This window comes from Populus trichocarpa, chromosome 6 (genome assembly GCF_000002775.5).
Source record: "Populus trichocarpa isolate Nisqually-1 chromosome 6, P.trichocarpa_v4.1, whole genome shotgun sequence".
NCBI classification, from domain to species: domain Eukaryota; kingdom Viridiplantae; phylum Streptophyta; class Magnoliopsida; order Malpighiales; family Salicaceae; genus Populus; species Populus trichocarpa.
This window is the reverse complement of record NC_037290.2, coordinates 6,376,835-6,389,142: the sequence shown is the minus strand read 5'-3', so window position 1 is coordinate 6,389,142 and position 12,308 is coordinate 6,376,835. Positions and strand designations below refer to the sequence as shown.

Genomic DNA, 12,308 nt, shown 5'->3' with positions numbered 1-12,308 from the left:
AAATTTTGGATAATTTTGTACATGGAAAATATGGCAATCAATCGTGCGCAAAGATGCGGTTTCTGCATTTTAGTTTATTTAAAAATAAAAAAGGGGAGAGAGAAAAAAAAAAGAAAAATTGATCATCGAAAACAAATTGAAGGTTTATTTGATACATGCACCACCTTAATAGAATGCTCATTTCCTAGGAGTAGTTCTGAGGTTAGAGGACCTTGTATGTGCCGCCTCAATGCAAAGGCTTCACCTATATGCTATCGTGTGTTTGAGGCTTCACTTATATGCTATCGATTGTGTGTATTGCATGTATCAGTTTTTTTTGTTTATCTTTATTCAATTTAGTCTTTAAATTTATAATAAATTTTTAATTGAGTTCTAATTTTCAATCTATTCAAGCAATTGAATTTTTAAATAGATTCATCACTTATTTGAATTAAAAAAAACTAAATATGCTAAGAAAATTATTGTTCACTAAGACTCAGAATATTATTCATTACAATAGTATAATGACTAAATTTCTCATTAACCATCAAACCTTTTAACCAGGTTTTAGGGGTAAGGTGTAAACTTTTTTTTTTTTTGGATTTGAGGAAACCCCACCCCCGGAAAACGTACTTTGTAGGACCAGGTGAGCAAGTAAAACTCTGGCTGTCCCAGGCTCTTACAAGAGATGCACGCCCTGACTCGAACTCAAGACCTGCTGTGCAGATCTCAAGCCCTTTGTCATCACGCTACGCCCCTTGGGAACAAGTAAGGTGTAAACCCTCGATCTAAAATCTTAAACCAATGTTAAATAATGTAAATCCTAGACTGTAAAATAATAAATTTAGAAGAAAATTTTTATGATTTGAGGTAAAAGTCCCAGTAAATTAGCATAAAATCCTGAACAAGATAAAGAAATAAAACGGCATGCGAGCATAATTGATAGTTAGGTAATCATGTAAACCCAATGATAATTCACGTAAATTTTTAATCGGGAAAAATAAATAAATTAAAATAAAAATATTTTATTAAGATAAAATCTCCTAAAATATTAGTGTATAACTTCCGAGAGAATAAAGAAAATAATTGTACAAGAAAAATACTGATGATTGGGGAATTAACCGAATTAACCTATAGATATTATAAGAAGAGGCAAAACTATAAATAATAGAAAAGTCTCTCCCCCTTGATCTTTTAAATTCTAGCCGGTTGTTATAGGAAGAGAAATTTGCAAAAAAATCTCAAAATTTCCTCTCCGTTTTCCTTACAAGTCTGAATTAAAAAGTGTTTGATTAGTGAGGTTTACCTAAGATAAAGCCTTAGTTAGTAAGTTTTAGTGAGAGTTTTAGTGGGAAGAACTAGAGAGAGAAACTGGACTCAATTGAAGAAAAATGAGTGAAATTTGAAAGAGAAGCTTAAAGGGCTTGGAAGGTTGGATTGAAACTCATTAGTAAGGTGTTTTTATATGGTTTAATTGTGCTCTTTCTCTTATTTGTCTTAGAAATTGGAAAGTCCCTAATTTAAGAAAGCTAGGGTTTATGTCAATTTTGGGGATTTTAGTAATTAATGTAATTACTGTGAATTGTGGTGTTATAACATGAATTAAGGATTAACTAGTAGGAAATACAGGCCAATTATGCTTTATTTGGATTAATCTTATAAAAATTGGCAAATTTAAGTTCTTGGACTTTGGAGAGGTTATGTTCATTGTATGGAATGTGGAAATTTTTATCTGACATAGAGGATGATGAGGTTGTGGAGCACCGGTTATATAAGATGGAGAGTCTTTTTTTCAGATTCCAGTGTAGTGGAGGTTTTAGGTATTTTTTTGTTTTTTATTTTTTTTTATAGTTTTTTAATATTAGGTTGTCTATAATCTAGATAGTTAATATCTAGTTTCTTTTATTTTTTTCTTGTTTTTTTTATTATCAATTCATTTATTTTTATTATATTTTATTATATTATTTAAATTAAGAATTAAATCAATAACTTGAATCTCATTTTTTTTTACCTTAAAAAACATCAAAAAAAAATTATCCAGGCCGCGAGGAATCACGGCCAGCAAATCTAGTTTAAACTAAATTGGACTGCTGCTTGTTTTATCCTCATAAAAGCTGCCGTTTGAGAGAACAAATGGGATGTCCTCCATTAGCTGACATGCGGAAAGCCTAAGTTACAAATTGATCTGAGTCGTGCATGCCTTAACTAATCTCAACCACTTTAACCCTAGCTCTTCCCTTCATTGTCGTCGTCGTCGTCTGCAAGAAACTCCCCTGAAATCTTGTTCACTGTACTCTTATGTTTGTGCAGGTGGGCTCTAGTTCATTATAGAATTCCTAGTCGTTTTAGTATATACTTGGTAATAACATGTGATGGACAAAACCATACCCACTTTTCTACAAGACGTACGTACTGGCAAAATAATTATCTCGCCATCAGCCCGAACTCACAAGAAGCTTACAATACGCACACTACTCATTTGTGTGGAGTCATGGGTAAGAAGAAAGATGAACCCTGTAACTTCCTTCTATATGTATGAAAGCATGCAAAATCTCATGTATTGTTGAAGACGAATCATGCTAGAACGAAGGGTCCGAGAAACCGAAACACACCAGGGAAACACCTCTTTCTAGATACCTGCGCCTAGCAAACGTTGAAGCACCCTAATCAAGCCTGCCAAAAACACAAGGAAACTAAAGGAGATCCATATTTTACTATTTATATTCATTCTCCCACATTTTGTTATTTATATCACTGTTCTTTGGGCAAGTTTCTTTTCTAGGTCAGCATAGTGAAATGGCCATTTTCTAGGTCAGCATAGTGAAATGGTCATCAGACTTTAATATTGGATTCTTCATACATATAGTACCATTTTTAATTGTTAGTTAGATGTAAAAGCATTCAGTTTAGTTTCTGAACTTTTATATTTTTTCACCTTTGTTCTTTATAGTTTTTTATTATTTAAAACTTCATTCTTCTTGATCGTTGAGAAATGAGAGAGAAAATCACTAGAAATTAGTAAAATTAGTAAAAATAAAGAGAAAGATACAAGTTGGCAACATAGAAAATAAAAGCAATTTTGGTGTCAAGTATTCTTTGTTTTAAAAAGAGAAGTTTGTTTGAGGTGGTTTAAATCAATAATAATATCGTAAAAATATATTAGAGTTCACAAATTAAACTTGTTTTGATTCAATTTAATTTTGAGCTTTAGAGTTGATTAGAAAGTGTTTTAGAGTTGGAAATAAGGTTACAGAAGGTCTCTAAATGGTTTTTTGATGTTTTCAAATGAAAATAAGTTAAAACTTAAGATTTGAATTAGTCAAATCTTGATTTTTTTACCACCTTCTTATAGTGGAAGACACATCACCTCCTTACATGGATGAAGTGTCATCCGTTCACTTTTGAAAAATAATGAAAATTTCTTTAAATAAAGTTATTAAATTAATATTTAAAAAACTATCCGGATATAATATAATTTTCAAATAAAATTAGAGCTTGTTATAATAATATTAACAAATGATTATATATGAAACTAATATATAAATTTGTTTTAAAAAGATGTTCTTGAATATTCAATGAAATATTTATTTTATTATTTTTTATTATAATTTCCCTTTTAATTATTCTTTTTTCATGCAACCACAATATAATTCTAAAGGCATGTTCTTATGTGTTTTTAATTGAAACTTGTTTTCATATTATGATAATTGTTTATTTAAAAATCATGTTTCTAATAAAAAAAAACATGTTTTTTTTGTCAAAATTAAAAAAAAATATATGAATAAAAAATGAGAATTTTGATTAAAGGAAGGTTGTTTCTTCTTGATTTAAATCATTGAAATTTTTATGTATATTTATTTTAATTATCTTAATTTTTATTCAAATTGTCATATTGCTGATAAAAATATATTGTTCCTAAAAAAATGTGTGAAGATAAATTTTTATTGAAGAAATAAATCTTTTTCTCTAAATACATTTGAACTTTTTATGTATTTATTTTAATTGCCATATATTTTAATAAAAGATTTCATAAAAAAAACCTTGGAATAGCGTGTGGGCAAACTATGATATATATGGTCAATGTCCTTTCAATAACACATCTCAGATGTCTTTTCACGATTCATTACGTTGAACTGTACATTTTTATAACTAAACAATTAGATTTTAATGTATTTTGGCATTTCAGGTACCATAATCAAACCTTTGTTGCATTTTCCCTTGTGATTGTGTTCTTGAAGAGCCGGAGCTATATATTTTTTTTAAAATGTTGAAATTAATAATTCAAATTTAACGTTATTAAAACCTTTAATGACACCAAAAAAAAAAAGAGTTTAGACGCTCTCACACTCAGCATCTTAGACTCAAGCTCCGCGCAGCCTTGACTTAGGTTTATTTTTATCCCTGACAGGTTTATATCAAAAAATTATCTCAACTCAATAGCTTAAATTTTTAGGTGAGGTCCTAAGATATAATTTATATTATCTCTAACACACCCCCTCAAGTGAAAGCTCTTTGGGCTTGAAACTTGCACAAACTCACATTACCTTATGCTTAATTTTTATCAAATAAATAGAGATGGTAAGATTCGAACTCGTGATACCATATCAAAGAATCATCTCAACCCAATAGCTTAAGTTGTTAGGTGAGGTCTTAAGATATAATTTATATTATTCTCTAACAAGCATAAACTCAACACTTCTTTGATAATTTTTTTCAAGATCCCACACAAGTTTCTTGATATTTTTTATTGATCTAATATGTATTGTTATAAATGCAATACAACTCAAAATATCACTTTAATTTATAGAGATGAAATCACTATTCAGCCCTTCTTTTCCACGAAAAAACAAGACTTATATTAGTTATAAATACCTTATGAATCCACCAAGTTCAAGGTTCATAATTTCTTCTTTCTCAATATTTTTAACATACATATTTTCAGAGTTTATCTTTTTAAAATATCGTTTTATTTTTTTTCTCTATGAAATATTTACTTAAACATCCGAGAGTCCTCACATCTATTAAAGATGGTCTTTTGCAAGCACCATTCACTAATCACCTCGGCTTTTCAAACACTAAGTACTATCTATCAGCCACTTTGGCTAGGAGAATGAATTAGATTATTAAAACCAAAAAATTAATTGATTATCCAACACATAAATTATGCTCCTAAGCTACTTAGATTTTTAAGAACATTATTAGAAATATATAAATAGCTAAAACAAATAGATATATCTTAACATATTAAATATTGTATAAATACGAAAATATATTATAGATTTCATAATCAAAAGTGTGGAAAATAAAAAAAAACACTGAACATAAGCAATCCATGTAACAAGCTAACAAAGCATATGGTTTTGTTTTACATATACATAACATAAACCAAAATAATTAAAACCTTGAATTTTTTTTCTAATCAAAGAATTACACATTTAGAATAAAAAGCAATGAATAAAAAAAAATAAAAACTTACAAACTTCTAGTATATATCAAAACATCTACCACTTCATCATCATAGTTGACTTTGACAACCAATATAACCATAAACCATTTATCTTTCATCTCTATCATCACCATTATCATCTTGTTTCCAACATAACTATCATTTAAATACCACCATCATTGCCATTAATAATATCATCTTACCATTGATTATATCATATTTTTATTAAGGACTTAATTGAAAGACTACAAAGATATAAATAAAGAAATAACAAACCTAATGGGAAACGACCATTACTTGTGAGCTGTGACATAATTCTGGATTCTTATTTTTTTTTTCTTATTGGGAGGTTCTGTACAGAAAGTTACATTTCAGGTAGCATAATTGGGACCTATATCTCTTATTCCACATACCAGAAGCCTGCAGCCACCGGCTCCTTTTACAGGATGGTATAATGTAAGACGTAGCTGTAAGACAAGAAAAAATGGGTGCGAGTATCTGCATGACTGATTAGATAGATGATGCAGGATTCATAGCATATGAACAAATCATTTTGACTTGTCACTTCGAAACAGCTTCAAGATATTGGAAACTGTAGAGTCCGTGGCCAACCTCTAAAATATCTCCACTCTATATATCCCTGAAAAACAATCACAAGGAAAACTGAGCATTAGATTTCCAATATTTGATTAACAGGTTTCTTAACCACCAGAAAGTTCCACTTCTACCACAAGTTTTCTTCCCCTCCACCTTGTTTTTCAATTGGTTTTGTGCAGGACTCTAGGTATTAACCAATATAAATACACAATGATATATACAAGACTACATCTTTAAGACGCTTCACATGCTTTTTCTTTGAGAAGCCGTATCTTATTGAAGGCTTCTCCGCTCAGAATATGCAACGGGACTAGAGGCCAAGATTATTTCTTGAAAGGGAAAAGGGGTAATTCCCTATCATAAACTCAACATCCATTCCGGTAAAAATATAAATGAAGAAGATCAGACCAAAATAGTCTCCGGAATAAAGAGGTTACAAGTAAACCAAAATACAAGAAGCTTAGAACTCTCTCATATTAATTAGACCTCCCAACGAGAGACCAATTTCTTATAGTTTAGCAATCTCAATTTTATCCCAGAGACACAAGTTAAGCAATATATGGATTGTTCTTATTGACACAAATCGGAAAACACTTTGTCATGGAAATATGACAATAATGAAGTTTTACATGAAGAGCTTGTTGCTAAGAACTAAATGCTGTCAAACAAAGTTGTATGATTGCCAAAAGATTTGAAGTATCTAAAATGCAGAAATCCAGTATGGAATGCATTGAGAATGAAAACGATGCATAAATAATGATAATAAATTTCAAACTCAATAAACCATCTCAGAGAATTCTTCACTAACCCAGCATGATATTAAAAATAAAAGTATCTCAAAAAATCTTTTTGAAAATTTATTGTAACTGAATTGTGATATCATTTTCAATGATTCCAGCATACAAAAGCTTATCATTAAAGATTCCAGTTTTTATTCTTGAATAAACATGAAAATACAGTTTTAGTTCTGGATCATTACTCTGATGAAACATAATGAATGAAACCCATAATGGATGTATAAGGAAAATCTAATATCAGTAGGAAGAGCATAAATATTAGAAGCAATTCAACTTTAGACATGGCTGGAAACAAAAATTATGACTTACAGATTTTCTCTAGGTAACCCCCATCTTTGTTGCACGAGAACAATCTTCAGAAACAGGAGAGCCCCGTTTCACGGATAATCTCGTTGGTTTGGTACCATCACTCCTGCCTTTTTCAAATGTAAACTCAAGTTGTCTCTCCACTGACTTGAAGACAGCAGTCCGTTTGGATCTTAATCGATATGGAGGAGAAGCATTAAAGGGCTTATCATTAGGCCGAATAGTACCATTACCCAAAGAAGCAGGACTCTCACACAAACTTCCATCTTGAGCAGCTGTCTTTTCCAAAGTATTTTCAATTTTTTCATGTTCAACAGACATGTCTAACCTGTCTTTGACGGTTTCCTCACCTACTTTCCCAATTTTACTAGGAAGCAGATCCACTTGAGCAGTCTTCCTCTTTCGAAATATTGAAGGGGTATTAGGGAAGCTCATCGCAGCAATTCTCAATATAGATTCTGGACTTTGTGCACTCAAATCACGACTCTTTACACAAGGTGGGGTGAAGAAAATAATAGGAGATGAAACTGGGCAAGAATTGTTCTCATGCTGCACGCTACCCATGTTTGAAGGATATGAATCCAATTGTTCTACTAGTGGTGGCTCATAATACAAAGAACCATAAGTTGACCTGTCAAACTGCAATCCAGACCCAATACCTTTGTCTTGATGATCTTCAAACTTTTGCTGCGACTCTGAATCACAGCAGCTAAGATCTACAGAATCAGCATACTCATTTGGAAGAACACTTGATGAAGCTGCTACATCTAGCACCAATGTAGACTCTAACTGATCTTTTCCATCTTCATCTAGCTTACATATATCAGTAGTTCCTGACGAAGTTTGGGCAGCTGAATCTGATTCTTTCATTGTTTTCATCACAGCTGATTTATTCGTATCTTTAGTTCCATTTTGGAAACCATTCTTTGAAATTGGAGGTAGTTTCCCCGTAGACAGATAAAAATCTAATTTTTTCTTCAAGGAACTATTCCAGTGGTTTTTAATTGAATTATCAGTCCTGTGTATAGAAAAGTTGAGATAAATTAGTGTAGCTTGAAATATCCAATATATAAGCTGTTCACACACACACACACACACACATCTTGGAGAGGAATACATGACATGGCAAGCTGTTGTTTTTTTACTATTTAAATAGTAACATTATCCTGAGCCATGACTAGGTTTATAGCAATGTCTAACTCCTTGTACAAGAATGAGGCATTAGACCCATAGACCCTTAATAAACAAAAAGTGGGATCAGACATGCAACAAAAGGAACTTTATATGAATTTTTGTATTTTGACTATACTGAATTGATCACCTGTATAATATTACAAGAGGATCATTGTTGAGATTCAAAACATATTTTTCTTTCAGTTATAGCTTTGATTCAGTCACAATAAGCCCAGTACGAAATAAATAGACTTCTAAAACCATAATACATCTTAGATAGCAAAAATGAAATGCCATTGCCTGTATTAAATTAACTCTAATTACCAAGACGCATTCTTAATCAAATCAAATCAAATTGGCAACCAGGCATAAATGACAAGACAAAATATTCTCATTCAGAAAGGGAAGAGTAATTTTATATAAACTCCCAAGCATAATAACAATATCAATGTACAAAATTCACTTTCAAATAAGCTGGATCCTCTTTTGAGATCAACACTACTGCATGAATCAGCAGATTTAACATTCTGCCTACCCTACTCAGAAGAATGTGAGCATCAACTATTCAAACGAAGTTACTGAATTTAGCAACTAATTTCCTATAAAACATAAAATCAAAATCAACATAGCAACTAAATTTCCCTCATAGTTTTTACAAATTATGCAAGAGTACCTTCCAGGCAGAACCTTTGCTATTTCAGCCCATTTGTTTCCATATATCCGATGGGCATTCATAAGTGCCAATTCCTCCTCCAATGTCCAAGCATCCTTTTTTATATCAGGATTCAAATGATTGTGCCACCTGCAAATATTCCAAATAAACTTTCACTGGTGTACAAATATATGCTAACCTCCGCTCGATGACTGAAGGTACTGAAAAGATCACATAAGTTTTCTGGCATGATAACCACAACATGCAAGAAATAAGTTAAGTATTAGATTATTGGTCAGGTATATGATTTTCAACTGTTCTAGGACCATGTTTCCTGTTCCAGGGAGAAAAGAGGTTGCTGTGCCATGAATTGTGTTGTGGATGAAAAAATAAAATGAGTCAATCAGCAACCTTCTTAAACAAAATCAACCTGAATTCATAATGAGTAAAAGTTACCTCTCTCGGCATTGCTTCCCTATACGACCAGGTAAAGCTTTTGCTATGACAGACCATTTTGTGGGTCCATATTTTGCTACCAGTTCAACAATTTTATCATCCTCCTACAAGCAAAAAGAGCAGATATTTTAGTGCCTAGATATAGTCTACAACAAGAGATACATTACAAAAGGAGGTGCCAACCTCTTGAGTCCAAGGTCCTTTAACAAGTTCTGGATCAAGAACCTTCTGCCATCGATGCAGACATTGCACTTCTGATCTATCAGGAAAAAACTCAGCTGCATAACATCAAAAGTAAGACCAACTTAAGATATTTGACAAGAATATTACACAGAAAACTAACACTTTTACTATTTATCCATGTGTATATAATCTTATTGTCACATGTAAACCATTTTTTTATTCAACACAAACAAGGAATCAGTCATTTCAGACTCCAAACAGGTCCTCCAGATAGAGAAGGTTATTGGAAACAAACAGCAACTTGCTTGAAATGGACATGAACAAGCTCTTTCCATAATTGGAGAAAACAAGCACTGCTCTCAGATTGTGTGCGAGTATGTGGTTTGGCTCTGGCAGTGTTAACAACTAAATCAGTAGAGCCTAAATCTAAGTTCATTCATGCTCTAAAATATTCTATCACATGAATCTTCGGCCATAATTCAGAACCACCCACAAATCTAAACAGATTTAGGGTGACTTGGACACTAGGTGCAAGGAAAAAATTCTAAGAACGAATTTAATTGATTCCTATAACATTCTTTCAGTATAGCCCCACAAGTAGTTCAGTTTCCTCCTTGTCAAGGGTGAAGTAACTTTTTGATTTTAGTGGGGCACCCAGCTTGACTGGGGGGAAATCAAAAGGCAGGAGATAGATTAGTGTCAAATTTTTGAGGTTATTTGCTAATTAACTCAGCAAATATAATTGTAAACCGCAAATGATTGAGTTTTGGACTTCGCTTACAACGTATTTAACCTCTCTCATTAAACACTTTACAAGTAGAAAAGGAGTGTTGTTACTTCTGAACTCTATTACTTAAGCTTCTTACTTCTATTTTTTTTGTGGATTGAGAATTGGACCGATCTGGTTTTCTAATAAAATGTGCACTGATGAATTGTGAGACCGAAACTTTTCTCTCTTGCACTTTCTCAAAAAACGTTTTTGTATCATGTTTCTTTGTTGAAGTAATGAGACTGATGTGGTTAGCCTTATATTCTTTTAACAGTATTTTGAATCTTTTTATTAGTTTGAAAATTAAATTAAGACAGTCAGATGCATAAAAGTTGTTTTTGACAAGGTACTAAATTACTGAATGATGGCTCTGGAAAATATTCCTAGCTATGCTACTGACTCTGGTTATGCACTTACAGTTCCTAGGCTGCCATAATTCTCTTTGGGTCAGCCAGAGCAAGCTTCTTTATTTTCCTAGATCTACTTCAAAATACATTTTACAGGATCTTCACAACTCTACGAGTCTCAGCTAGCTCAAGTACATTATACAAGTCTCACTGTGACTTTTAAAGGGAACTGTACATAAAGCATGAACAATAGGCAATGCTGAAACAGAAATCCATAAAAAAAAGCATCGAGAATAATCATCTCTATTGCTAAACAAGTTTTAGACAGGCACTTCTGAGTTAAGAAAGAGACCTATTTTCTTCCAACTTTTCCCCTTATAAGTTGCAACAGCAGTTCTTAATGTCTCATCCTGTAACACATTAAAAAGGTTGTCAGTAGCAATTGGATTTTAGCACAATACTCCATAACAGCAGAGAAGCCACAGCTGACAGCTGAACACTAACAGAGATCTAGCTATATTGTGGATGCTCATGATCATTGTAATGATCATGCTATCATGAATAAGAGGATAAAAATAACACTGAAAACTAGTAAAGCATCATGCTGGTCCAGGTTTAGAAGTGACTCAACCACTGACTTGGACCAAACCCCAACCTCCAATAAGCCAACAAACAAACAAACAACAAGACCTTCTCGCATAGGAATTAAATAAGTCAAGGAAAGCACTAACCTCCTCCGGAGTCCAACCACCTTTGGCTCTCCTAATTGGGCCTGTAGTTCTTCTGCAAATCCAAATTCTCAACTCATAATTCTCAAACAAAAAGATCATACACATAAAGCATTTGAATTCAAAACAAGATCACGAAAAACAAAAATAGAGAATGAATAATTCAAAGCGGATAGACATAAATTAATAAAAATACCTTCTAAAAAACGGGTAAAAGAGAATTAACGGATAGTAAGTGACCTGTTAGTCGGCGATACCGTGGCTGGACTATAAACTCCGGGAGACTTAAGAATAGCACTGCCACTACCTTCTTCAGATTGAGAGGAGCTCGAAGCGGGTGTTAATTGCTTGTTTTCAAGGCAGCGCTCTTCTATCTTTAGTTCATCCATCTCCTCTTTCTACAACCATCTCCAAAACCCAAAATCATAATCAACAACTACATAAATACATACATAAATTCGTACTACTTAAATCAAATAATAATAATATCAGTAACATATAGAGCCCTAAAATATATTTAGCAATACAAACAAAACCCAGATCTTAAAATACACCGATTAGATCAAAAAACCAGAAAATCGTATTCAATTCTACCGTTTCTTAATCAAATCACACATACTTTAAAGCTAATAATCGTTCGATATCCAAATCAGTTAAACGATAAAAAAAAAAAAACTGACCTCTGCTTCAAGAGAAGTGGCGGGAATTGAAGAGGAACTCATCGACATCGAGAAAGAGAGAGAGAGAGAGAGAGAGAGAGAGAGAGAGAGAAAGAGAGAGAAATAAATAAGGAAGAAAGAAAGGAAGGGAAACGTCTCTCTCTGACTCCCAGAGAAAACAAAACAAAACCAAACCTTGCCCGTTGAAACAAAATA

At 32.4% G+C, this 12,308-nt stretch overlaps 1 protein-coding gene across 2 annotated transcripts; it reads right to left on the bottom strand.

The window, feature by feature from the left end:
- Positions 1 to 5,604: 5,604 nt before the first annotated feature.
- On the bottom strand, positions 5,605 to 12,308 carry LOC7454926 (transcription factor MYB3R-5). 2 transcript variants are annotated; one of them, XM_002308122.4, is made up of 9 exons: positions 12,114 to 12,308; positions 11,674 to 11,831; positions 11,437 to 11,488; positions 11,058 to 11,115; positions 9,590 to 9,684; positions 9,407 to 9,510; positions 8,972 to 9,100; positions 7,129 to 8,143; positions 5,605 to 6,065 (listed from the first exon to the last, which is right to left on the bottom strand). In XM_002308122.4, the coding sequence occupies exons 1-8, from the start codon at positions 12,159 to 12,161 to the stop codon at positions 7,138 to 7,140; spliced, it is 1,650 nt and encodes a 549-aa protein (XP_002308158.4). In that variant the 5' UTR covers positions 12,162 to 12,308; the 3' UTR covers positions 5,605 to 6,065; positions 7,129 to 7,137. The 2 variants fall into 2 exon arrangements, with proteins under 2 accessions (XP_002308158.4, XP_024460215.1); XM_024604447.2 differs by having other exon boundaries at positions 11,674 to 11,841; positions 12,114 to 12,300.

Excerpts from the sequence above, each read along its gene's own strand:
- LOC7454926 (XM_002308122.4), bottom strand. The coding sequence starts at position 12,161 with ATGTCGATGAGTTCCTCTTCAATTCCCGCCACTTCTCTTGAAGCAGAG. Across the intron at positions 9,511-9,589 it reads AAGGACCTTGGACTCAAGAG|GAGGATGATAAAATTGTTGA; the intron begins GTTGGCACCTCC and ends TTTTGCTTGTAG. Across the intron at positions 9,101-9,406 it reads GGGAAGCAATGCCGAGAGAG|GTGGCACAATCATTTGAATC; the intron begins GTAACTTTTACT and ends GAATATTTGCAG.